Below are 26,190 nucleotides of genomic sequence, written 5' to 3'. Positions count from 1 at the left end.
TTTGTGACATCAAATGGACTTTGGTGGTCAAGATGTGTTGGTATGTGTACTGATGGCGCAAAACCCATGACAGGGAGACATAGTGGAGTGTTAAGCGTGCAAGCAGTTGCCCCCGACGCCACTTGGGTACACTGCAGCATCCATCTATACTGCAGCATCCATCTATACTGCAGCATCCACCTATACTGCAGCATCCACCCATACAGCAGCATCCACCGAGAGGCTCTTGCTGCCAAGGGAATTAATGCCTGACAGCTTGTGAAAATGGTTAACTTTGTTAAAGCAAGGCCCCTGAACTCTTGTGTATTTTCTGCACTATGCAATGATATGGGCAGCGACCATGCAATGCTTTTACAACATACAGAAGTGTGCTGTTTTTTTAAATTGAGAGTTTTTTAAATTGAGAGACGAGCTTAAAGTTTTCTTCACTGACCATCATTTTCACTTTGTCTGACCGCTTGCATGATGGCGAGTTTCTCACATCTGGGTAATGTTTTTTCTTACCTGAATGATCTGAATCTAGGATTACAGGGACTTTCCGCAACTATATTCAATATGCTGGACAAAATTGAGGCTATGATTAAGAAGTTGGAGCTCTTCTCTGTCTGAATTAACAAGGACAACACACAGGTCTTTCTATCACTGTATGAATTTTTTTGTGTGCAAATGAACTCAAGCTTACGGACAATGTCAAATGTGATATAGCGATGCCTCTGAGTGAGTTGGGTGAGCAATTACGCAGGTACTTTCCCGAAACAGATGACACAAACAACTGGATTCGTTATCCCTTTCATGCCCTGCCTCCAGTCCACCTATCGAGATCTGAACAAGAGAGCCTCATCAAAATTGCAACAAGCGGTCCTGTGAAAATTGAATTTAATCAATAGCCACTGCCAGATTTCTGGATTGGGCTGCACTCAGAGTATCCTGCCTTGGCAAATCGTGCTGTTAAGACACTGATTCCCTTTGCAACCATGTACTGTACCTATGTGAGAGTGGATTCTCATCCCTCACTAGCATGACTACTAAATACAGGCACAAACTGTGTGTGGAAAATTATTTAAGACTGAGACTCTCTCCAATACAACCCAACATTGCAGAGTTATGTGCATCCTTTGAAGCACACCCTTCTCATTAACATGTGGTGAGTTATTCACAATTTGCAATGAACAAATAAGGTTTTGTATGTAATATGGTTAAATAAAGAGCAACATTACTGATTATTATTATTACTTGTATCCTGATCCTATAAGAGCACTTTGTCACTTCCCACGAGCCGGGGTGTGACAAAAACTCACACTCATTTTTATGTTTAACGAATGTATCGTATAGTGTGTGCGTGGCAGGCTTACAATGATGAATGTTTGAAGGGGTACGGGATTATAACAAGTTTAGGAACCACTGGTCTAGGCTAATAGTAACTAGTCTACTTTGCATAAAAGGGGTCCCTTTGAAGGACACACACACACACACACAGCACTCCGCTCTTGCTGTTGTCGTATGTCATCTACAATTATCCCCTGGGAATGTGTTCCTCAATATTGCTGAGACTTCTTAGGCCAGTACCTGTATGGGGCAGGCAGCAGATGCCACACCTCCACCTCTGTCTTTATAGACTGCAGGTAAATTGACTCCACCCCTTCACATCTACCTCCCCAGTCCCAAAAGCCTTTTAGTATACACACAGAAGCAACTACGGCACAGTTCACACAGTCACACTTCACACACTGCAGCCATCTGAGTTCACAGCACCATGTCCAGTATAGCTAACCACTTGGCCAGGAGGAAAGCTAGGGAGGAAGGTGAAGGTAGCAACGACAAGGCCATCCCCTTTAACAAGCAAGACTTCCAGACCCTGAGGAGAGAGTGTCTGGAGAGCGGGAAACTCTTCAGTGACACATCTTTCCCTGCTGATTGGAACTCTCTTGGGTACAATGAGTTGGGTCGCTACTCTTCAAAAACCCGGGGCGTGGAGTGGAAAAGACCAAAGGTAAGGACTTTGTCTCAGTGTAAGGAGGATAGCTGTAGGAGGTATATCCACAAGGATGTGGTAGGCTAACCACGTCTCACATGATATTAGCCTTTTCTGCTTTAGTGATTTGTTAGATGTGCAGCAACAGAGGCACTTATCAATGAGATTCTTGCTTTAGTACTTCTTGCAATTTCATCAAGATACATGTATCGAGCTCACAGTATGTCTTTTGGATTATTAACTTGATTTAGGCTTTTGTTTTACTTTGTTTTAGAAGGGCCCATTGTTTTCCCTTCTCTTACTTTCTGTGTGCTTATTTCATATTCTGTGTATTGGGATTGGTCAGGATTTGTTCACAAAAATACACGGATGGACAACATTTTCTTCCCACAAATGACAGATTAAAATGAAACTATAAATTGGAACCATTAACACCCCAACCCCTCCTCCTCCCAAATAACTTGTGTGTGTCTTTTGACTCCTACTGTCCACGTCATCAGGGTAACCTCCTCATAGTTCAAGTTTCTAAGAAGTTGCAATGGAGCATATAGGGGTGGTGGCAGTCATGAAAGGGACTATGTTATGCCCCAATTTCTTATTTTCACAGACAGGTGGAATATACTCAGGCATAGATAGGCCTAATTCTGATTTAGTCAATAACTGAAAATGTGATCTTGGGTGACATTTCTCCAGTCTATGTCTCAAAACTCTTGATTGAAGATTAACCATAGTGCAGGGAATAATTAAGACGGATTGGAAGGCAAATGAAGTCTCGATAAAGAATGTCATTGCCACTTACTGCCTGTATTTGTGCTGGCACCCTGTCTCAAGCATGCCAATTCCATGAACCGTCCATATATTCTGTCACTGTTTTTGCTCTGCCCTTGAAACAAATTACACTCCATTCAACACATTTGGTCTTAATGTCGGGAAACAATTAATGCCATTTAGCATCATGTGGAGCAAAGTACCAATTGCTTAGTATTTTTTAAATGAACCGAATTCCTCCTATTCATTCTGTTAGTTAAACAACCTATGCATTTTCCATACAGGAGTTGTGCTCAAACCCTCAGTTCATTGTTGAAGGAGCCACGAGAACTGACATCTGCCAAGGGGCTTTGGGTGAGTTTGACACCTAACCCCCATATGTATATTGCTCTGTATGTTTGCCATAGCATGGGATAGGGTGTAACGATATTATATTTTATTGTTTGTTTGAAAATGTATTTGCTTTACATATCCAAACGGCACCTTTACTACAGATATGCATTTTGATTAAATCAAAAATTCTAATAATACATTAAACCACATATTGTCACTTCCAGACATTGTCACTTCCAGACAACATACTGTAGTGTACATCCCAAAGCATGGTTATTAAGGATAAGTTATCTCACGTACTGTATGTTTATCTGTATTCAATGACAAAGGTGTGTGTCACTGTAGTCATCGAGTCATCAATGGGAATGAAATGGGAAGTGGCACCAATTGTTCAAAACCTCTTACTTTTCAAATAGTGTCTATACACCTGTTGTATGTGGTAGGTTCCATGTTACATTCATGTAAAGGCCTACAGTACACATTAGTATAATTTGACTACTATACTGCTTCTTGAAGAAATGATACACCAGGTTCGCCCTTTGTAGTAAACATACACCACCCCTAATTTACACAGACATGGAAGACTCAAGTGTGCAACGCTGAACAAACAAGATTTTATTCACAGCTACAGATTTGACTCAATTTCTATTACAACATAGGGTGGTATACACCTATTCATATAGTCATGAAGAATTACTCATGCTGAGAATGTTTGCTCACTGTTTTGTGCACTCCCTTTGCTTTGGCTGTTACTGTTCAAGTTTGTACAGTTACTTTGATTTCGCTCTCCAAAATTGATACCCGGAGCTGATATTTCTGCAGTCTTAAACTATTCAGCATTTATGTTTCACTATATTGCATCATGTAATATTAGTATTTCATAATATATTAATATGATAATAAGGGATACAAAACCACCAGTAATTTACCAAAGTTACCTAAATGTTCTGTAATTTTGGTAATTAACAGGTAATCTATGGCAATCTATGGTAACTTTGGTAGTTTATACTTGAATACTCTACCAAGCCGCATACCCATTTCTTGGTAGCACACTAAAGTATTCAAATGCAATGTTTTTACTATTAGCACTTTGAGTGTAAGATATGAAGTGTTTAACAAATTAAGTTATTCAATAACGTTGGATTATTATCAAAATAAAAATAAACAAATGAATATCAAGAAGAATCTCAAAGTTCTCTAGAATGTTCCCGGTATATAAAATATTCATAAGAATGTATACACATTTTGTATTACTTATTTAATATAGAGAGTAAACATATTCTTATTCCCACTGGTGTATGTATACAGGTGACTGTTGGTTGCTGGCAGCCCTTGCCTCTCTTACCTTGGACAAAGACATCTTGGCTCGAGTGGTACCCCCTGGGCAGAGCTTTGAGGAGAATTATGCTGGCATCTTTCACTTCCAGGTGAGCAATGTGTTTTTAGTAGTGATGGATGAGGTTATATATGAGGTTATAAGTGCTGATTTAAAAATCAATTTGTCTTTTTTTACCCCCTTTTTACCTCCAAAAGTTAGGATTGGGGGAGTAGGGTAGATGTTATTGTACACTCAGAGAAATGTTTAACATTTAATGATTTATTTGTGAAGAGTGGTAAAGAGGAAAAAGTACTTAAAGGGTGAAGCTGAACAGGAAGGGGAAGTTGTGTTCTACCTCTGCTCAGATTTCCTTGTTTACAGTTTTGGCAGTATGGACAGTGGGTGGATGTTGTGATTGACGATAGGCTGCCCACAAGAGAGGGGAAACTGCTGTTTGTTCACTCAGCTGAGGGCTCAGAGTTTTGGAGCGCCCTGCTGGAGAAGGCCTATGCTAAGTGAGTAAACATCATTCACCCGTCATGGTTAGTAAACTGGGGTCCTATTCAATCAGATTTGATAGCCACACATAAAAACACATTTTCTTACAGTTTTTGTTGTTGTCAGTCTATAAATACTTTGCAGTCAGATTTATTTTATTTATTCAAATATGCATCCCTGCAATTCAAGAAAATGTGGCTTTGACTTATCCTGTAAACCCAGTGACTAGGTTTGATTAAATAGGGCCCAAGGCATTGAACCTGCACAAAGGGAATAACACAAAGGACATGGATTTAAATAGAACTGTTCAGAATGAATTACAGAACATTCGCTATAGTATCATTTTGATCTGGACCATTGTGGTGACCAGCAGAGGCTTTAGTCATAGAGTGACTGTTGAATAAATATTGAAGTGTACCTGTAGCCACCAGCCACAGCCTCAAATGTAAACATGCCACCAGATTGCTCCCCTCACCTTCTTTACTTACTGTGTTTGTTATGCCAGTCCCGATTATGCTCTAAATTGTATAATTTGTCATATCTTTTACAAAACATCCCTGTACAAAAACCTCAACACCTATTGCAGTATTTTGAAAACCTTCTTAGCGTGGCTTTTGGTTAGCAATATTATTGCTATTATTTTAATTTAGTTATTTTAGCTTCTTAAAAAAAGTTAGTTTTTTGTAAAACGATTCATTTAACAGAATTAACTATTATTAACCCTCATACTACCGACTGAGGTCATTTTAGCACAGAGGCATATTTATTATCATAGCTCAAAGGTGGTTTATTCAATTCTTAAACTTTTTCCGGACTTTGTCAATAACCTTGTTCTTACTTAAAACTTTGGGGTCATTTTGACCCCAGCTAAAAACACCTAATTCCGCCTGTAATAATTTGATAGATGTGACCTTTATTTGAATCTAGGTTTCTCTGGAGACACAATAAGTTATCCATACCACCAGAGGGTGGATTTTACTAAAACACCAAGTAAAATCTGATATTTTCAGAACATTTATTAAGTGAAATACTGTATATGTGGACAACTACAAATACCTAGGTGTCTGGCTAGACTGTAAACTCTCCTTCCAGACTCATATTAAACATCTCCAACCCAAAATTAAATCAAGAATTGGCTTCCTATTTCGCAACAAAGCCTCCTTCACTCACGCCGCCAAACATACCCTCGTAAAACTGACTATCCTACCAATCCTCGACTTTGGCGATGTCATTTACAAAATAGCCTCCAACACTCTACTCAGCAAACTGGATGCAGTCTATCACAGTGCCTTCCGTTTTGTCACCAAAGCCACATATACCACCCACCACTGCGACCTGTATGCTCTCGTCGGCTGGCCCTCGCTACATATTCGTTGCAAGACCCACTGGCTCAAGGGTTTCTATAAGTCTTTGCTAGGTAAAGCTCCATCTTATCTCAGCTCACTGGTCACGATAACAACACCCACCCGTAGCACGCGCTCCAGCAGGTATATCTCACTGGTCATCCCCAAAGCTAACACCTTCTTTGGCCGCCTTTCCTTCCAGTTCTCTGCTGCCAATGACTGAAACGAATTGCAAAAATTGCTGAAGTTGGAGACTTATTTCTCCCTCACTAACTTTAAACATCAGCTATCTGAGCAGTGTGAAACTGAAAGCGCGAACCACTGCTTTTAATCAGGGCAAGGTGTCTGGTAACATGACCGAATACAAACAGTGCAGCTATTCCCTCCGCAAGGCTATCAAACAAGCTAAGCGCCAGTACAGAGACAAAGTAGAATCTCAATTCAACGACTCAGACACAAGAGGCATGTGGTAGGGTCTACAGTCAATCACTGACTACAGGAAGAAATCCAGCCCAGTCACGGACCAGGATGTCTTGCTCCCAGGCAGACTAAATAACTTTTTTGCCCGCTTTGAGGACAATACAGTGCCACTGACACGGCCTGCAACGAAAACATGCAGTCTCTCCTTCACTGCAGCCGAGGTGAGTAAGACATTTAAACGTGTTAACCCTCGCAAGGCTGCAGGCCCAGACGGCATCCCCAGCCGCGCTCTCAGAGCATGCGCAGACCAGCTGGCCGGTGTGTTTACGGACATATTCAATCAATCCCTATACCAGTCTGCTGTTCCCACATGCTTCAAGAGGGCCACCATTGTTCCTGTTCCCAAGAAAGCTAAGGTAACTGAGCTAAACGACTACCGCCCCGTAGCACTCACATCCGTCATCATGAAGTGCTTTGAGAGACTAGTCAAGGACCATATCACCTCCACCCTACCTGACACCCTAGACCCACTCCAATTTGCTTACCGCCCAAATAGGTCCACAGACGAAGCAATCTCAACCACACTGCACACTGCCCTAACCCATCTGGACAAGAGGAATACCTATGTGAGAATGCTGTTCATCGACTACAGCTCGGCATTCAACACCATAGTACCCTCCAAGCTCGTCATCAAGCTCGAGACCCTGGGTCTCGACCCCGCCCTGTGCAACTGGGTACTGGACTTCCTGACAGGCCGCCCCCAGGTGGTGAGGGTAGGCAACAACATCTCCTCCCCGCTGATCCTCAACACTGGGGCCCCACAAGGGTGCGTTCTGAGCCCTCTCCTGTACTCCCTGTTCACCCACGACTGCGTGGCCACGCACGCCTCCAACTCAATCATCAAGTTTGCGGACGACACAACAGTGGTAGGCTTGATTACCAACAACGACGAGACGGCCTACAGGGAGGAGGTGAGGGCCCTCGGAGTGTGGTGTCAGGAAAATAACCTCACACTCAACGTCAACAAAACTAAGGAGATGATTGTGGACTTCAGGAAACAGCAGAGGGAACACCCCCCTATCCACATCGATGGAACAGTAGTGGAGAGGGTAGCAAGTTTTAAGTTCCTCGGCATACACATCACAGACAAACTGAATTGGTCCACTCACACAGATAGCATCGTGAAGAAGGCGCAGCAGCGCCTCTTCAACCTCAGGAGGCTGAAGAAATTCGGTTTGTCACCAAAAGCACTCACAAACTTCTACAGATGCACAATCGAGAGCATCCTGGCGGGCTGTATCACCGCCTGGTATGGCAACTGCACCGCCCTCAATCGTAAGGCTCTCCAGAGGGTAGTGAGGTCTGCACAACGCATCACCGGGGGCAAACTACCTGCCCTCCAGGACACCTACACCACCCGATGTCACAGGAAGGCCATAAAGATCATCAAGGACATCAACCACCCGAGCCACTGCCTGTTCACCCCGTTATCATCCAGAAGGCGAGGTCAGTACAGGTGCATCAAAGCTGGGACCGAGAGACTGAAAAACAGCTTCTATCTCAAGGCCATCAGACTGTTAAACAGCCACCACTAACACTGAGTGGCTGCTGCCAACACACTGACACTGACTCAACTCCAGCCACTTTAATAATGGGAATTGATGGGAAATGATGTAAATATATCACTAGCCACTTTAAACAATGCTACCTTATATAATGTTACTTACCCTACATTATTCATCTCATATGCATACGTATATACTGTACTCTATATCATCGACTGTATCCTTATGTAATACATGTATCACTAGCCACTTTAAACTATGCCACTTTGTTTACATACTCATCTCATTTGTACATACTGTACTCGATACCATCTACTGTATACTTGCCTATGCTGCTCTGTACCATCACTCATTCATATATCCTTATGTACATATTCTTTATCCCCTTACACTGTGTACAAGACAGTAGTTTTGGAATTGTTAGTTAGATTACTTGTTATTACTGCATTGTCGGAACTAGAAGCACAAGCATTTCGCTACACTTGCATTAACATCTGCTAACCATGTGTATGTGACAAATAAAATTTGATTTGATTTGATAACCGATCACTGCAGCTGTACACAGCCCATCTGTAATCTACCTCATCCCCGTATTGTTTTTATTTCCTTTTTTGCTCTTTTGCACACCAGTATTTCTACTTGCACATCATCATCTGCACATCTATCACTCCAGTGTTAATTTGCTAAATTGTAATTACCTCACTACTATGGCCTATTTATTGCCTTACCTCCTCACGCCATTTGCACACACTGTATATAGACTTTTCCCCCCTATTGTGTTATTGACTGTACGTTTGTTTATTCCACGTGTAACTCTGTGTTGTTGTTTGTGTCGCACTGCTTTGCTTTATCTTGGCCAGGTCGCAGTTGTAAATGACAACTTGTTCCCAACTGGCCTACCTGGTTAAATATAGGTGAAATAAAAAAATAGAAATAGAAATAACATAAACAAGCACTCTTTTCATGAAATAATACAAGTTGGGCATAAACTAATATTTCACAGCCTTTCAAACCTGATTCTGGGGTCCATTCTTCATCGTTGTCGTGGTCGTCAAGCTCACTGTCCTCACTACCAGAGGGTATGATCCTAACTGCTCGATTAGGCTCCTTTCGCCCATAGAACGTCCCTGTGTCCATTGCCTGTGAATGTCAGGGGATGTGTTGGCACATTTATTAATTTTTTTACATCAAATTACATGTCTTTCATTGAGCATGATACTGAATTGCCCTGAAAAGTAGCCTAACTGCACAACGTTGCACTGAGGCAAAAAAAAGTAGCTTAAATGCACAATATTGTCCTGAGACAAATATATATATATATATATATATATATATATATATATATATATACAGTACCAGTCAAAGTTTGGACACACCTACTCATTCAATGGTTTTTCTTCATTTTGACTATTTCTACATTGTAGAATAATAGTGAAGACACCAAAAATATGAAATATCACATATGGAATCATGTAGTAACCAAAAACGTGCTAAACAAATCAAATAAATTCAATCACCTGTTTTGTTTGATGTGAGTTTTTAAACAGAGATGGATTCTTACTTTGTTTTTTTTTTTCAAGAAATGTGTTGTGTTGATGACATTGTATTTGATGTTGATATAACCAAACATAATAAAACTCTTCTTTTCTTTGTAGAGTCAACAGTTCCTATGAGGCCTTGTCTGGGGGCTCCACCACAGAAGGCTTTGAGGACTTCACTGGGGGCATCGCTGAGACATATAATCTTAGCAATGCCCCACAGTGCCTGTTCAAAATCATGAAGAAGGCCCTGGGGCTGGGTTCTCTATTGGGCTGCTCCATTGATGTAAGGGTGTTTTTGATGAGTCATCTTTAAATACATAATATTCTAGTTGTACATTACAAGAACCAAGAAATATAATGCTGCCAAGGTCCTGACGTGTTACTGTACCTTTGGGACACACCGAAATGCTTTTTAATTGTGAGCAGACTATACACCTTGATCCCAGAAATCCATTGTCCATAGTAACAGTTTTTTGAATATAGGGTTGATGTCATGACTGTTTTTTATTTATTTATATGTCAGACAAATGAAAGTGTGAAACCCTACCTTAAGATTGGCATGTGTAACTACATACATCTCTTATTGACATGAGAAGACAAATTATACAATTATACATCTGTTTGGATCGGTCCTACATGAATAAATTAGAGTGTGCAGTAGCGGTAAACATGTTTGATATGTAGTGTTCTGGGCTACTGTAGATAACAAGTGCGTACGAGACGGAAGCAGTTACTGGTCAGAAGCTGGTGAAGGGGCATGCGTACTCAATCACTGCAGCAGAAGAGGTAAGAATAAGCCTTTTCTCAGTACATAAAACTATCAAGGAGAAGTAAAATAAGTTCATATAATGTGGTCAGCCTTTTTAGCAGTTCAATGATTTGACCTGTTTTAAAAAGACTGCTTTGGTAACATTACACTTAATGTTGTCTCTGTAACAATGTCATAAAAACGACTATGATATCATTAGTAGTATTCTAACTGACATACTATTATTACTATGTCATTTAATGACACACATTAAAAAAATACGTATTTTAGACAACAGATCGTGATGCATGAAGTTTGTAGATGGCGTGTGTTTTTCCAACAAGATAAGATAGCCAGGTAGCCTCTTGTCAATCGTAACAGTCTGTCGAATTTTCGTGTTGAGTGAAGGTACACCTGCATGGGACTCCAGTTGAGCTGGTGAGGATCAGAAACCCCTGGGGTCAGGTGGAGTGGACGGGTGCCTGGAGCGATGAGTGAGTAAATAACTCAATTAGTAGCAGTGTTGAGCAACTTTATTGACCATGTAACAATTTTGGATTGTTGTGGCACACACACAACAAACAATTATACAACACTTCATTGCAGGTTAATACAGGGCATTCTGGAAGTATTCAGATCCCTTGACTTTTTCCGCATTTTGTTACATTACAGCCTTGATCTAAATTTTTGTTTATTTTTTTATGTCCTCATCAATCTAAACACAACACACCATAATAGAAAAGTGAAAACAGGTTTTCAGAAATTATTGCTGCAAATGTTTTAAATTTAAAAAACAGAAACACCTTATTTACATAAGTTTTCAGACCCTTTGCCATGAGCCTCCAAATTGAGCTCAGGTGCATTCTGTTTCTATTGATCATCCTTGAGATGTTTCTACAACATGATTGGAGTCCACCTTTGGTAAATTCAATTGACCTGACATGATTTGGAAAGGCACACACCTGTCTATGTAAGGTCCCACAGTTGACAGTGCATGTTAGAGAAAAAACCAAGCCATGAGGTCGAAGGAATTGTCCGTAGAGCTCCGAGACAGGATTGTGTCGAGGCACAGATCTGGGGAAGAGTACCAAAAGGGTACCGACCCATAGGACTCACGTCTGTAGCCATGAAGTGCTTTGAAAGGCTGATCATGGCTCACATCAACACCACTATCCTAGAAACCCTAGACCCACTCCAATTTGTATACCGCCCTAACAGATCCACAGATGACGCAATCTCTATTTCACTCCACACTGCCCTTTCCCACCTGGACAAAAGGAACACCTATGTGAGAGAATGATATTAATTGACTACAGCTCAGCGTTCAGCACCAATATGCCCTCAAAGCTCATCACTAAGCTATGGACCCTGGGACGAAACACCTCCCTCTGCAACTGGACTACCTGACGGAACGCCCCAAGGTGCTAAGGGTAGGCAACAACACGTCTACCACGCTGACCCTCAACACGGGGGCCCCTCAGAGTTGTGTCCCCTCCTGTAATCCCTGTTCACTCATGACTGCATGGCCAGGCACGACTCCAACACCATCATTAAGTTTGCAGATGACACAACAGCCTGATCACCGAAAATGATGAGACAGCCTATAGGGAGGAGGAGACCTGGCCGTGTGGTTCCAGGAAAACAACCTCTCCCTCCACCTGATCAAGACAAAGGAGATGACCAATCAAGAGCATCCTGAATGGTTGCATCACTGCCTGGTACGGCAACTGCTCGGCCTCCGACCGCAAGGCACTACAGAGGGTAGTGCCAGTACATCACTGGGGCCAAGCTTCCTGCCATCCAGGACCTCTATACCAGGCGGTGTCAGAGGGAGGCCCTAAAACCTTTATTTAATTAGGCAAGTCAGTTAAGAACAAATTCTTATTTACAATGATGTCCTAACCCGACCAAACCTGGACGACGCTGGGCCAATTGTGCGCTGCCCTATGGGACTCCCAATCACAGCCAGATGTGATACAGCCTGGATTCGAACCAGGGACTGCAGTGATGCCTCTTGCACTGAGATGCAGTACCTTAGACCCTGCGCCATTCGGGAGCAGAGTTCTCTCTGCCATCGCACGGCAAGCGGTATCAGAGCGCCAAGTCTAGGTCTAAAAGGCCTCTTAACAGCTTCTACCTCCAAGCCATAAGACTCCTGAACAGCTAATCAAATGGCTACCCAGACTATTTGCATTGCCCCCCGCTTTTACGCTGCTGCTACTCTCTGTTTATTATCTTTAACTCTACCTACATGTACATATTACCTCAATTACCTCTACTAACCGGTGCCCCCGCACATTGATTCTGTACCGGTACCCCCTGTATATAGCCTCACTACTGTTACTTTACTTGTGCTTGTTAATTATTTGTTACTTTCTTTTTTAAATGTTTTAAATGTACTTATCTATTTTTTACTTAACACTTATTTTTCTTAAAACTGCATTGTTGGTTAAGGGGGCTTGTAAGTAAGCATTTCACTGTAAGGTATACACTTGTATTCAGCGCATGTGACAAATCAAATTTGATTTGAAAAGTTAAGGGGTCTGAATACTTTCCAAATGCACTGTAAGCTTTAAAAATGGTGATACTGTGTTGACAATGTCTGGGAGAAAGCTGTAGGTAAGCCTCCAAGAAAGCATATTTTTTTGGTTGTGAAATTCCCTGATGTTGTAATACCGCTTGGGGAAGCCACGTGACAAGCTTAAACTCTTTCTCTCAATAGTTCCAGGGAATGGGATGGCGTACGACCGGAGGAGAAATCCAAGCTAGACCACTCTGCAGAAGATGGAGAGTTTTGGTGAAACTGTTATTTTTTTCTATTGGTATTGCAGTGTATTAAACACCCCAATAATATTGTTTGCTACAGTATAACACTTTCATTAGAATGATATTGTCTAACAGCTGGCATAAAAATAACTTTTGATTGTAACATTTTTAAAAAGTGTTTATTTCCATTATTATCTCTTTCAAATGTCATACATAAAATATATATTCCTTTATATTTTATGTACATGGTAGCAACCTACTCCTTGTTCCTTATCCAGGATGGCCTACTCTGATTTCCTAAGGCAGTACTCCAAGCTGGAGATCTGCAACCTGACTCCAGACACGCTGGTCAGTGATGAAGTGGGTCGCTGGAACCACTACCAGTTTGAGGGGATGTGGAGGGTAGGCTCTACCGCTGGAGGATGCAGGAACCATGCAGGTACAGAACCTGTCAATCTCTAATAATATAACATTATATTCAGTAGGTATTAAAACTACTTGTAAGAGATTATGTGCTGCTTGCCTATTTGCACTAATCCTATCTGCAATATTCATGGACAGCTGATGAGTTATATTATGTTTACGGTTATGGTAAAAGCAGTGCTTAATTTGTAAATCGGGAGGTTCCGGAACAAAAAGTGAGCGAGAGTGGGGTGACCTGGGGAGTTCTGAGGTACCGGAATGCATAAACAACTTTATAATAAACCATTGCATGCATAGCATCGCATTTGCGTAGTGGAATAGAGCAGTAGAGTAGAGGCACTTACAGAAGTTGCACACATGGATAAAATTTTTAGTATTCTAGGGTCCGGGAAAAATATGGCTTTTTATTAACGCATTTCATGCAATTCTACGTTATTTTACATAACTGGAGACTTCAGCAGAATTTTTTTAATAGCACTAAAAATAATCAAAATGGCAGGCTGCGTTGACACTGACAAACAGAAAATATGAGATAAATAAAAACGACCTTGTCTTGAATCCATCAATAGCCAAGGCCCAGGTGCATAGAGACACATATCGTAGGCTACAATATGAAGAGGAAATTATTGCCCTAAAAATGCTTTCCAGTTTCACTGACTCACCCAATGATGCGCAGCTCACGTGCTGGTGATGGCCGATGCGCTCATGCCAAGAGCCTCTCTCTCTTATGTCAAACAATATTTGGAAGTTGATCAAATATGTTGGTAACCTAAAGCATAGTCTTCTCTTTTCAGCAGTAGCCATTTGCTTTACAACCTGTGTTTTCCCTCAATTTAAAATATTGTGAAAACTTTAAACAGGTCAACATTTACAAAGCTGCGGGGCCAGATGACCAGGACGTGTACTCAAAGCATGCACGGCCCAACTGGCAAGTGTCTTCACTGACATTTTCAACCTCTCCCTGACCCAGTCTGTAATACCTGAACGTTTCAAGCAGACCACCATAGTCCCTGTGCCCAAGGAAGCGAAGGTAACCTGCCTAAAGGATTACTGCCCTGTAGCAGTCACGTTGGTAGCAATGAAATCAAACGTATTTATATAGCCCTTCGTACATCAGCTGATATCTCAAAGTGCTGTTACAGAAACCCAGCCTAAAACCCCAAACAGCAAACAATGCAGGTGTAGAAGCACGGTGGCTAGGAAAAACTCCCTAGAAAGGCCAGAACCTAGGAAGAAACTTAGAGAGGAACCAAGCTATGAGGGGTGGCCAGTCCTCTTCTGGCTGTGCCGGGTGGAGATTATAACAGAACATGGCCAAGATGTTCAAATGTTCATAAATGACCAGCATGGTCAAATAATAATAATCACAGTAGTTGTCGAGTGTGCAGCAAGCCAGCACCTCAGGAGTAAATGTCAGTTGGCTTTTCATAGCCGATCATTAAGAGTATCTCTACCACCCCTGCTGTCTCTAGAGAGTTGAAAACAGCAGGTCTGGGACAGGTAGCAAGTCCGGTGAACAGGTCAGGATTCCATATCCGCAGGCAGAACAGTTGAAACTGGAGCAACAGCACGGCCAGGTGAACTGGGGACAGCAAGGAGTCATCATGCCAGGTAGTCCTGAGGCATGGTCCTAGGGCCCTGGTCCTCCGATAGAGAGAAAGAAAGAAGAATTAGAGAGAGCATACTTAAATTCACACAGGACACCAGATAAGACAGGAGAAGTACTCCAGATATAACAAACTGACCCTAGCCCCCAGACACATAAACTACTGCAGCATAAATACTGGAGGCTGAGACAGGGCCAAACAAGAAGGATATAACCCCACCCACTTTGCCAAAGCACAGCCCCCACACCACTAGAGAGATATCTTCAACCACCAACTTACCATCCTGAGACAAGGCCGAGTATAGCCCACAAAGATCGCCACGGCACAACCCAACAGATGACGCAATCTCAATCGCACTCCACACTGCCCTTTCCCACCTGGACAAAAGGAAAACCTATGTGAGAATGCTGTTCATTGACTACAGCTCAGAGTGCAACACCATAGTGCCCACAAAGCTCATCACTGAGCTAACTGGATCCTGGACTTCCTGACGGGCCTCCCCTAGGTGGTAAGGGTAGGCAACAACACGTCTGCCATGCTGATCCTCAACACTGGGGCCCCTCAGGGGTCTGTGCTTAGTCCCCTCCTGTACTCCCTGTTCACCCATGACTGCAAGGCCAAACACGACTCCAACACCAAACACGACTCCAACACCATCATTAAGGTTGCTGACGACACAACAGTGGCAGGCCTGATCACCGACAATGATGAGACAGCCTATAGGGAGGAGGTCAGAGACCTGGCAGTGTGGTGCCAGGACAACAACCTCTCTCTCAATGTGAGCAAGACAAAGGGGCTGATCGTGGACTACAGGAAAAGGTGGGCTGAACAGGCCACCATTAACATCGATGGGGCTGTAGCGGAGCGGGTCAAGAGTTTCAAGTTCCTTGGTGTCCACATCACCAACAAACTATCATGGGTCCCCAGATCCTCAAAAAGTTCTACAGCTGCACCATCGAGAGCATCCTGACCGGTTGCATCACCGACTGGTGTGGTAACTGCTCGGCATCTGATCGTAAGGTGCTACAGAGGGTAGTGCGTACGGCCCAGTACATTTGGATAGTTACTTCACCCCTACCTACTTGTACAAATGACCTCGACTAACCTGTACCCCCACACATTGACTCGGTACCCCCTGTATATAGCCTTGTTATTGTTATTTTCTTTAGTTACTTTTTACTTTAGTTTATTTGGTAAATATTTTCTTAACTCTATTCAGCGCATGTGACAAATAAAGTTGGATTTGATTTGATAGGTCTGATTTTTCACTGACAGATTTTCTCCAGTCAGGAAGAATCTATTGATCCTCTGTGGCTAAATTATAGGCCATATCATTGTGTAGTAGGCTATTCTAAATTATTTCATTTATTTCTGAACAGACAGCAGTAATTCTAAAGCTTTGGCAAATGTATTTCAATGCATAAGGGGTGCTGCACTTACTTCAGAACCCTTCGCGTGGCGATGATTCTATAAGGAAATTATGACGTGCAACGCTAGAGAGATGAGAGTTGCAGGCTCATTCATGTCGATCAGAGCAGATCATAGAAAGTGAATCTCATTCTACCTATGTGAGAGATACTGGCGCGCTTCTCACACAGCGACGTCTGTTTGGTCTCAAACATAGGTTACAATGTTGTGCAAACCATAAACCCGGGCCGGCCCAACCAAAATCAACTCTAAGAATATTAGGCACCAGCGGAAAATCAACCTTTTCACATTACGTTCTGTTGTGGGGGCATGATAATGAACGAATAGGCAACTCGAATGAACTTTGATTGCTTTTATTTTAATTTTTACATTGCAAAAAGGTGAGAGAAAATAAATTCATGCCACGAGAGGTACGGGATTCAGACAAATAGTTTCTGGAAGAAAAACTCCAAAACGGAAAGGCTCAAATTAAGCACTGGGTTAGAGTAAAAAGTGTATTGTGTTCAGGGTAGCCATGTCCACGATTTTTCGGGAAAATGTTGCTAGTGAAAATGTATTTGTCATGGGTTGCGGGATTTTGGGCTACTTCTAAATTGCACTGCGTCCACCATGGCATTTCTCTTATTTTTTTGTATCTATTAATTTTACTGTGACCTGCTGCTTCTGATTATCAGACAATGAGGCAGGCAGTTGCTGAGTGAGTGTGTGGGCCAGATGAATGTATGTGTGTGTGTGTGTGTGTTAGATTACTGTATGTGTGTGTGTGTTGAGACGAGCGCTGCAGCAGGCAGTGTTGCCAACACATTTTCAGGGTAAATTGCTAGAGGCAGGTTGATTTGTTGCTAAAAGTTGCTAAATGACGTTGTGATGTCATTGCGTGATAACGTAAAACTGCGTCATTACGTAGAATACACAATAACGTTTCTCAAATTGACTGGCCATCTCGGCAAAAAATATGATTTGACATTTGTTCAGGTACAGACTCCCACTCTTTTCTGTACTTCTGGCTGTTCGCTTTTGATTGGGATATGTTGATTGATGTTGTAAGTTCTGTTCAAGATCAAACATTTGTGACCAACTATATTCATTGAGTTTAGCTCGTGCCGCAGTCAGCCAACATGATTGGCAATTTGCCCAAATTGCTGCTTGCCTGCTGCTTCCTGTACACGAGCTGAGCGCCTGCTGCTGACGTCACTCACAATGCACTATTGCAGCCAGGCACGTGTGTTGTGACTGAGAGAAAATCGTTTTTGTGCCATTTAGAGGGAAAAATGTGTGCATTTTAGCATTTGAGTCACTTTTCAAAAGTTGCTAAAAGTTCCAAACAAATGTTTTATAAATTTGTTGCTAGGTGCTGTTTGAAAAAAAAAGTTGCCAAGGTAGTCTGAAAAGTTGCTAAATTTAGCAAAAAAAATAGCTAAATTGGCATCACTGGCAGCAGGCAGCTGAATCACATAAATGAGGAAAGCAGCACGTGCGCTCACACCTTGACAAGTGATGTGAGAACAACGAACTGACGGCACTAGCTAGCTAATATGGAGACACTTATTCAATACATGTGGCAACTCCTCTCTTGAGGCTAGTTTTCAGGCCTTTGTGCAGGTTTTGAGTGGTCATAGACTGGACATTGTAGCTAAACCTGGCAACTCTGATAGTGTTGCCTCGATTAGTCACTAATCCTTTTTCACAAATCTTTTTTCTCACCCACTTCTCTGCAGCCACATTCTGCTCTAACCCCCAGTTTGCCATTAAATTGGATGATGTGGATGATGACCCTCATGATGGCAAGGATGGCTGCACCTTCTTGGTGGGCCTCATGCAAAAAGACGGCCGCAAAGAGAGGAGATTCAGCCGGGACCTCAACACCATTGGCTTTTCAATATATCAGGTGCAACATCACCACCCCTGAGTGAATTTATTCACTTAATCCATAACTAGCCAACCCTCCACCTGGGTATGCAGGCATTTGTTCCAGCCCTGCCTTATAGGGCCAATGCAACCATTTTTATCTCAATGTTAAATCATTTCTGGGTAACAATGAGGTTCCTTAGTGTAATAGTTTTCCATTAAAATGGTAAAAAAGAAACAAACAGCATTTTTGTCGGGGGGTGGTGGGGGACGACGACTTCACAAGCAAGACTTTTGCTAGGACTGTCTGGGTGTTGTCTGAGTGAGGGGCCTAATGGGAGGGATATGTAACCTGAAAACTAGCTGTTATCGGCAGAGAGGTTTGGAACTCTCTTTGTTATTGGTCTATAAACTTACACCGCCTGGTGATGTCACCAGGTAAGCCAAAACTCCACCCATGCAAAACCTGCTAATTAGAAGGTCCTGTTAAAATGTTGTTTTCAACCAGCAACTATCAGAAAATAACACTGATCATATTTGTTTTACACTTTTACCACGTTAGTTTAATCAGCTGTTGTACAATATGATACAAAACACAGATTTTTTTTTCTTTCTACAAATCAGCTGTTTATGATATCATGAATTCGCTGAATCAGGTGTTTTAGAGCAGGGCTGGAGCAAAAGCATGCATACCCAGTAGTTCTCAGAGAGGAGAGTTGGCTACCCCTGACTTAATCCATTTAAAAATACAATGGTCAAATCTGTTAATATTCTGATGTTTGTTTTGTTTTTGTTTGTTTTCCAGGTTCCTGATGAGGTATGTATGGTACATTAACACATACAAAGAAAGAAACTCAAGCATAATTATAGATACAGTATAAGGCCATTTTCATGCTGATCTGTTCATATCACATTCTCAACTTATTATGAGCCAAAATATGAGTACAGTGTCTAATGCACAAAAAGTAAGGTAATATGTTGTTTGAAACCAATGTATAATGCCACAAGGTAGACTACAGTAAAAAGGCCCTATCCTCTGTGTTTGATGGCAGTATAAGGGCCGCACCAACATCCACCTGGGCCCAGATGTGCTGCTGAGACAGAAGTCTGTGGCAATGAGCAATACCTTCATCAACCTGCGGGAGATCTGTGACCGCTTCAAGTTGCCCCCCGGGGAGTACGTCATCATCCCCTCCACGTTTGAGCCGCACAAGAAGGGCAGCTTCCTCTTGAGAGTCTTCGCCGAGAAGCATGCTGCCACCAGGTGGGACCCACATTTATGAAGAGGTTATACAGCCTGCAATAGAGTGGGACTATACCATTTTTATAGTGATTATTTGAAATACATTATTAAGCCTTTCTAAATGTTGCAAAGTCATAAGGCATGTGAATAGATCCATATGTGTCTTATTGTTTTATTAACATTCTTGGTTTTATGTTTCTAGATGCTGTTGTGAACACTAACGTTTTATATAATGTAGGCCTATGTAGCAAACACGGTAGTGTTTTTAAAAATAATGCAGGCCTTTATAGCGAATGGGGATCCACTCGTGCTGACAATTTGTTTTATGGCACGGCTGGGTAAAACGTTTCAGGAGGGCGGTCACGTGTGTTTGTGAGGCAGAGAGGTCCTGGGTTCGAGCCTCGGTATGAGCCGAATCAGGAGGAAGTGGTACTCGCTAAGGAAGCAAAGTGACATTATTGACACTTACATGAGTTCGATCATACATTTTCATTCCATTTGAAAATGTAGCTTTGTTTCCAGGGCACAATGACATACATATGTACAAACGTGATGCGTTTATCATATGGTGTATGTTATATGTATATCTTTCTATGTGTTTTGTTGCAGTCCAATGGAAGAGGATATCAGTGTGGAAGTTGACGAGGTACATCATAGTTATTTCTTGTCTTTTGATCTCAACATCTTCCAACACAATTTTGTTTTTATGTTTACGGAGGTATGTTTCCGGCTGGACATTCCAAGTGCAACATAATATTTAAACAGAGATTTATGAACGTTTAAAAAATGTATGTTTACCCTTTCTAGCCTGATATTACAGAGGGTGATGTGGATCCCTACTTCAAACGTCTATTCTTGCAGATTGCTGGAAGCGTATGTATTTCTATATTATTTTTGTTCTTTGTTTAAATCAGTCACATAACAATCTTATTTTTCTTTCTAATATATTAATTTAATCTTGACAGGATTCCGAAGTTTCTGCCTTTGAACTTCAAAAGATTTTAAACAGAGTGGTAACTCAGAGTGAGTAAAGGAGATTTATATACATTGTGATGCATCATCTGTGATGAGACACAGTGGGTCTATATTTACCAACATTAGAAAAAGTTTAAATTGAAACCTTTTCTCCATCCCAATTAAAATTGTTGACGTAGTTGCACGTGATAAAACGCTACATTTTAGTTGTTCCCATTACATAACCTGGCACATTTAACCCTATGCTAACCTGACCAGGTGGCAGTGATTATGTCCGGTCACAAATTCCTCAGCAGCCAATTACAAATGTTGACGTAGGTGGACGTGATTTAACACTTTTTCATGAAAATGTTCTTAACAGAAGTTTAAAAAATAATAATTAAAAAACGGTTACTAAAAAACACGCAAAATCTCAACTAAACGATAAGCTCACAGTGTAGCTTGTTTCCTGGGTAATTTTTGCAGTTTGTGGCAAGTTGGAATCCCAGGAGAGGATTTTCATTTTCATTTGAAATGTAGAATTACATTTATTGTGATAGTGTTATCCAAAGTACGGCCAAAACCTTGTAAATGAAGATTACAAATATATTTAATGAGGAGCTTCTTGGACTTCCTATTGCAGACCAACATGTAAGCTACTGCTACAGTGGTGTAACGTTAACGTTAGTGCTGCCGATGTGCACCGAAGCGACGCTTCTCAGAATGGTGCTTGTTTAATAAAGTTTAGATCAAAGCGGAATCAATGTCTCGCAAGATCACCTACAGTAACTGTCCAGTGTTTCCAGATTTCTATGAAATATGACCTCTATTTACTTACAATATGAGTGAAATAGTTTTTCTTCCTAAAATTGGTAATTAAAAAGCAGCTTTTCTGTGTTGGAATGGTGTAGGTATACCCCAACAAAATAATGGTATGGGTATATACTGGTCATTAAAAATATTAATCAGAGTAGACAGCTGATTGGCCAGCTCATCCACCTCTAGAACGCTGATTGGCCACTTTATCCTTCTCAGGAGTATGACATCATACTCTATGACGAAATAGTTTTTGAAACAGTGTTTTTGAGATACATGTTTGAGGTGTGGGTTTTTCTCTCCAGTTTATGCTTTGGCCACAAATACGAGTATAGGACGAGTCAACAACATTATTTGGGTATGAGTTAAAATAATATTAACTTTTAAAAGTGAGATTATCACTGGACACTTAACTTTAAGGATGAATTAATATTCTCTTTATGCCTAGCATACCGAATATACTGAACATAATAGCATAGTATAACGTTACTGTTAGACCAAAACGTCTTAATTTCTTATGTAGGCTACACTTACAACATTATACATGCATTATAATCATCCATTTCATCGCCTATTTGAATCGATCATCGAGGACCAGCAGAGAACAGTTTTTTCCTTAACAAAAAAGCTTGACACGAGTGGGCCTCGAACCAACTGATACTGTACCCCACAGATTCACAGTCAACCAGTTTAGCGTGTATGCCACCTGGCAGTGATTGTAATGGAGGTACATGACAGCTTTAAAAATATATATATATACAATGTACGATAAACTGAAATGTTGTGTAGACCTCCTTTATCTTTTCCCTGTAAAAACACATGAATGTGTGTGAAACGGATAAGAAAAAACGTGTGATTGTTTTTTTCATATATGCGAAAAAACATACCTTTTTAATTTTGTCTAACGTTAGAAGCTAGTAGCCTAGTCAAGGATTCGTCATGCAATATTGGGACACGGCAATATTGGGACACGACACTTTACAGACCAAGTGAAAGAAAAGTAAACCTTTCATTTGGAGGTTTAAAATATCCCTCTGGTGGCCAAATGGACCTATTTTAAGAAACAATAAATATGCCAGGTTATCTTATGGGAAGCGTTGGCCAGTAACTGAACGGTCACTGCTTTGAATCCCTGAGCCAATTAGGTTAAAAAATCTGTTGATGTTCCCTTAAGTTGGTCTGGATAACTGACTAAAATGCACATGTAGTATTGTATCACGTGCAACATTTTTTTTTGAATTGGCTGATGTGCATTTTGAGACAGATAAAATGTCAACTTAAATATTCACCAGTATGGACCCAGTATGTGTTAACAGTACGGTATATTAGCTTTACTTGTTGCCACTCTGTTTTCAAGGATCTCACGTCAAAACTGATGGATTTAGCCTCGAGACCTGTCGTCACATCATCAGTCTGTTGGATGTATCCTTTCCTACAGGAGCATGAGCCATTCATTCTCAATATGATATGGAAAAATGCACATTTTACTTTTCAACATGTGGTATTAGGAAATTGTTCCTGTGTGGCACAGTTGGTTGACCATGGCGCTTGCAACGCCAAAGTCGTGGGCTCTGTTCCCACAGGGGAAAATGTATGCATGCACTACTGAAAGCCGCTTTGAATAAAAGTGTCTGCTAACTGGCATATATTATATCTGTCTTGACCACAATCAGATGGATGGCAATGCAAAGTTGGGCCTGGTTGAGTTCCATACTGTGTGGACTAAGATCCAGAAGTATTTGGTAAGATTAAAGGCAGAGACTGTGCTGAGTGTACAGCATTGAAACTGGTATTATTACTCGTATTCGAGTCTGTCAATAATTTCGATGTCCTATAGGAAATCTTCAAAAGTCACGACTCTGACAACTCTGGCACGATGAGCACCCACGAGATGAGGGGGGCGTTGACTGAAGCAGGTATTGTTAAGAAACATTGACTTATTTAACCATTTAATTTACAATGTACAAAACATGCTCTTTCCATGACATAGACTGACCAAGTGAATCCAGGTGAAATGTCTTATTGATGTCACTTGTTAAATCCACTTCAATCAGTGTATGTAGATGAAGGGGAAGAGACCGTTTAAAGAAGGATTGTGTATGTGTGCCATTCAGAGGGTGAATGGGCAAGAAAAAAGATTTACAGTAGGTGCCAGTAGGGCTATCGTAGTAGCTGCAGGCGCCATGGCCGCGGGAACATGTTTACCCCCCGTATTTTTCTCTCTACTCTGCTGACGACAATTTTTCTCTGCTCATACAGGAGTAATAAAGGTCTAGTGCACTTAAATGTGATTTTTTTCTCACATTATTATAATAATTTAAAAAATATATATAAATTATTGTTTTAATTGTAATTTATCAGGGGTGCTCAGCACCCCGTGGCTATGCCAGGCGCACCGGTTTGAATGTGTCAAGAACTGCAACGCTCCTGGGTTTTTCATGCTCAACAGTTTCCTGTGTGTATCAAGAATGGTCCACCACCCAAAGGACATCCAGCAAACTTCACACAACTGTGGGAAGCATTGGAGTAAACATGGGTCAGCATCCCTGTGGAATGCTTTAACACCTTGTAGAGTCCATGCCCTGACAAATTTAGTCTGTTCTGAAGGCAAAAGGGGGTGCAATTCAATATTAGGAAAGTCTTCTTAATGATTTGTACACTCAGTGTAGTTAAACAGAAGAGTATTAGAAATCTACCTATGTTTGGGCCTCCCGAGTGGCGCAATGGTCTAAAGCACTGCATCACAGTGTTGAGACGTCACTACAGCCTGGGGTACGATCCCACGGCTGGCTATGCGTCATAGCCAGCCGTGACCGGGAGTCCCATAGGGTGGTGCACAATTCGTCTGGGGGGGCTTCCTTTGCACTTTGCGCAATAGTGACTCCTTGTGGAGGGCCGGGCGCCTGTAAGCCTGACAGCTGACTTCAGCTAAACGCTGTTTCCTCCGACACATTGGTGCGGCTGGCTTCCGGGTTAAGCAAGCAAATCTTAAGAAGCAGCGTGGCTTGGCAAGTGATGTTTTGGAAGACACTTGACGTTCACCTCTCCCTTTGGGGAGTTGCAGCAATGAGAAAATGGAGTATTGCCCTGCAGGAAAACATTGCCAACTGTACACTAGCACAGACACATCAGGGTCAATAGAACACATGGAGAACGTCTTTAAAACACATTTAAAGGTGTGAGATTCCGGCAATTAGTGGTAGTTTCGCAAGCATAATGACTGGTAGTCTACAGGTACGCTAGTGTATGCTAGCTGCTTGTGAATGCTATCTCGCAGTATCCCTTTAAAGTCACATTAATGCGACTACCTCTTACTTACTGCATGTTACCCCTACCACAACTACTACTACCGGAGGGGCTCTTACTATTGTAATATTGTAATATTATCAATTCAAATGCATTTGTTTGTTAACTGCAAATATTTATTAGAATGCAGCATTACACTGTTTCATTCACCCCCATGTCACACAACATTTACATGGGTCAGTCAATAATGAATTGTTGTATTAGGACTTTGGTTGAAATGCTGGGCCAGGGTTTTATTATTGTGTTTATTATTGTCGCAGGATTTCAGCTTAACAGCGAGGTGCTCCAGCTAATTGTGTCCCGCTACGCTAACTCAGAGTACTCCATGGACTTTGACTGCTTCATGGGCTGCCTGATACGACTGGAAATGCTATTTAGTGAGTGGTTTTTGACTTCATAATGTCTTGTAATAGAGGTGGTTCCAATGAGTCAATCCAGAGCATGGTGCTTGCATCTCTGGATATTGTACACTATAAATTGCCTTGGATAAAAGTGTCTGTTCCATGACCATTATTATTATCATTCTTTAAAATAAATAAAAAACTATCTGGGGAAAGCCCATGAACTGAGTGTGCACAGGATATTGTTTTAAATTAACATTTTTAAAGTTACTACAATCAAATTAAAGGTATTAGCAATACATGTTATGGGCAGACAGATTCTCAGAGTCAGAATCACCTTGTATTTCTCTCTCTCTCTCTCTACTAGAAATGTTCAAAACACTTGACAAACATGACAGTGGGAAGATCGAATTGGATGCATTGCAGGTATGTCTTCACATCTAATCTTTAATTCGTTCATTTAATAAATATTTTCCTGAAATTGTTTCCAATCAATTCTGAACGATTTGTGTTTGTTTTCATGTTTTTCAGTGGGTCTGCCTGGGCCTCAATTAAGATTCCAGAGATAATAATCTACTACAGGGACAGATGAAGACATACAACTCAATTGCATTGGACTCTACGGCTAAGATTTCTCAATGTGTTATTTTACTGTTGCTTTTATTGAATGAGACTTGGACAAAATACTTTATAGGGCTCTTGTCTACAATAGCCTATGGATCACTCTACACCAGGGTTGGGGTCAATCAGATTGAAAAAATATTGTATATTTTACCATAAGACATATTGAGACCTAGGTCTCTTATTCAAATGTGCCCTGCGCAATACAACAACAAAAATATACACATTATGGGAAGCACAAGTAAAACATCACAAATCACGCAGAAAAACAGTTACATTCCTACACAATTAAGTCCCCGGTCAATACTCTAAACTGCCCCGAACAGCACCA

At 41.4% G+C, this 26,190-nt stretch overlaps 1 protein-coding gene across 1 annotated transcript; it reads left to right on the top strand.

Moving 5' to 3' along the window:
• The first annotated feature begins 1,753 nt into the window (after window positions 1-1,753).
• LOC139369375 (calpain 8) lies at window positions 1,754-25,793 on the top strand. Its single transcript, XM_071108657.1, has 21 exons — window positions 1,754-1,990; window positions 3,025-3,094; window positions 4,382-4,500; window positions 4,773-4,906; window positions 9,873-10,041; window positions 10,461-10,544; window positions 10,915-11,000; window positions 13,229-13,303; window positions 13,551-13,711; window positions 18,449-18,618; window positions 19,384-19,395; window positions 19,631-19,842; window positions 20,431-20,467; window positions 20,629-20,694; window positions 20,787-20,844; window positions 22,949-23,013; window positions 23,265-23,333; window positions 23,429-23,507; window positions 25,158-25,274; window positions 25,606-25,664; window positions 25,770-25,793. Exons 1-21 carry the CDS (start codon window positions 1,754-1,756, stop codon window positions 25,791-25,793), a joined length of 2,103 nt encoding a protein of 700 aa, XP_070964758.1.
• Window positions 25,794-26,190: the final 397 nt, after the last annotated feature.

Source organism: Oncorhynchus clarkii, chromosome 17 (assembly GCF_045791955.1).
Source record: "Oncorhynchus clarkii lewisi isolate Uvic-CL-2024 chromosome 17, UVic_Ocla_1.0, whole genome shotgun sequence".
Lineage (NCBI taxonomy): Eukaryota > Metazoa > Chordata > Actinopteri > Salmoniformes > Salmonidae > Oncorhynchus > Oncorhynchus clarkii.
This window is presented reverse-complemented; position numbering and strand designations above follow the sequence as displayed.

Bases quoted from the DNA above. Each gene is read 5' to 3' on its own strand.
- LOC139369375 (XM_071108657.1), top strand. From the start codon at position 1,754: ATGTCCAGTATAGCTAACCACTTGGCCAGGAGGAAAGCTAGGGAGGAA. The intron at 20,845-22,948 runs GTGAGTAAAGGA...TCTGTTTTCAAG, and splicing joins AAACAGAGTGGTAACTCAGA to GATCTCACGTCAAAACTGAT. The intron at 23,508-25,157 runs GTATTGTTAAGA...TTATTGTCGCAG, and splicing joins GGGGGCGTTGACTGAAGCAG to GATTTCAGCTTAACAGCGAG.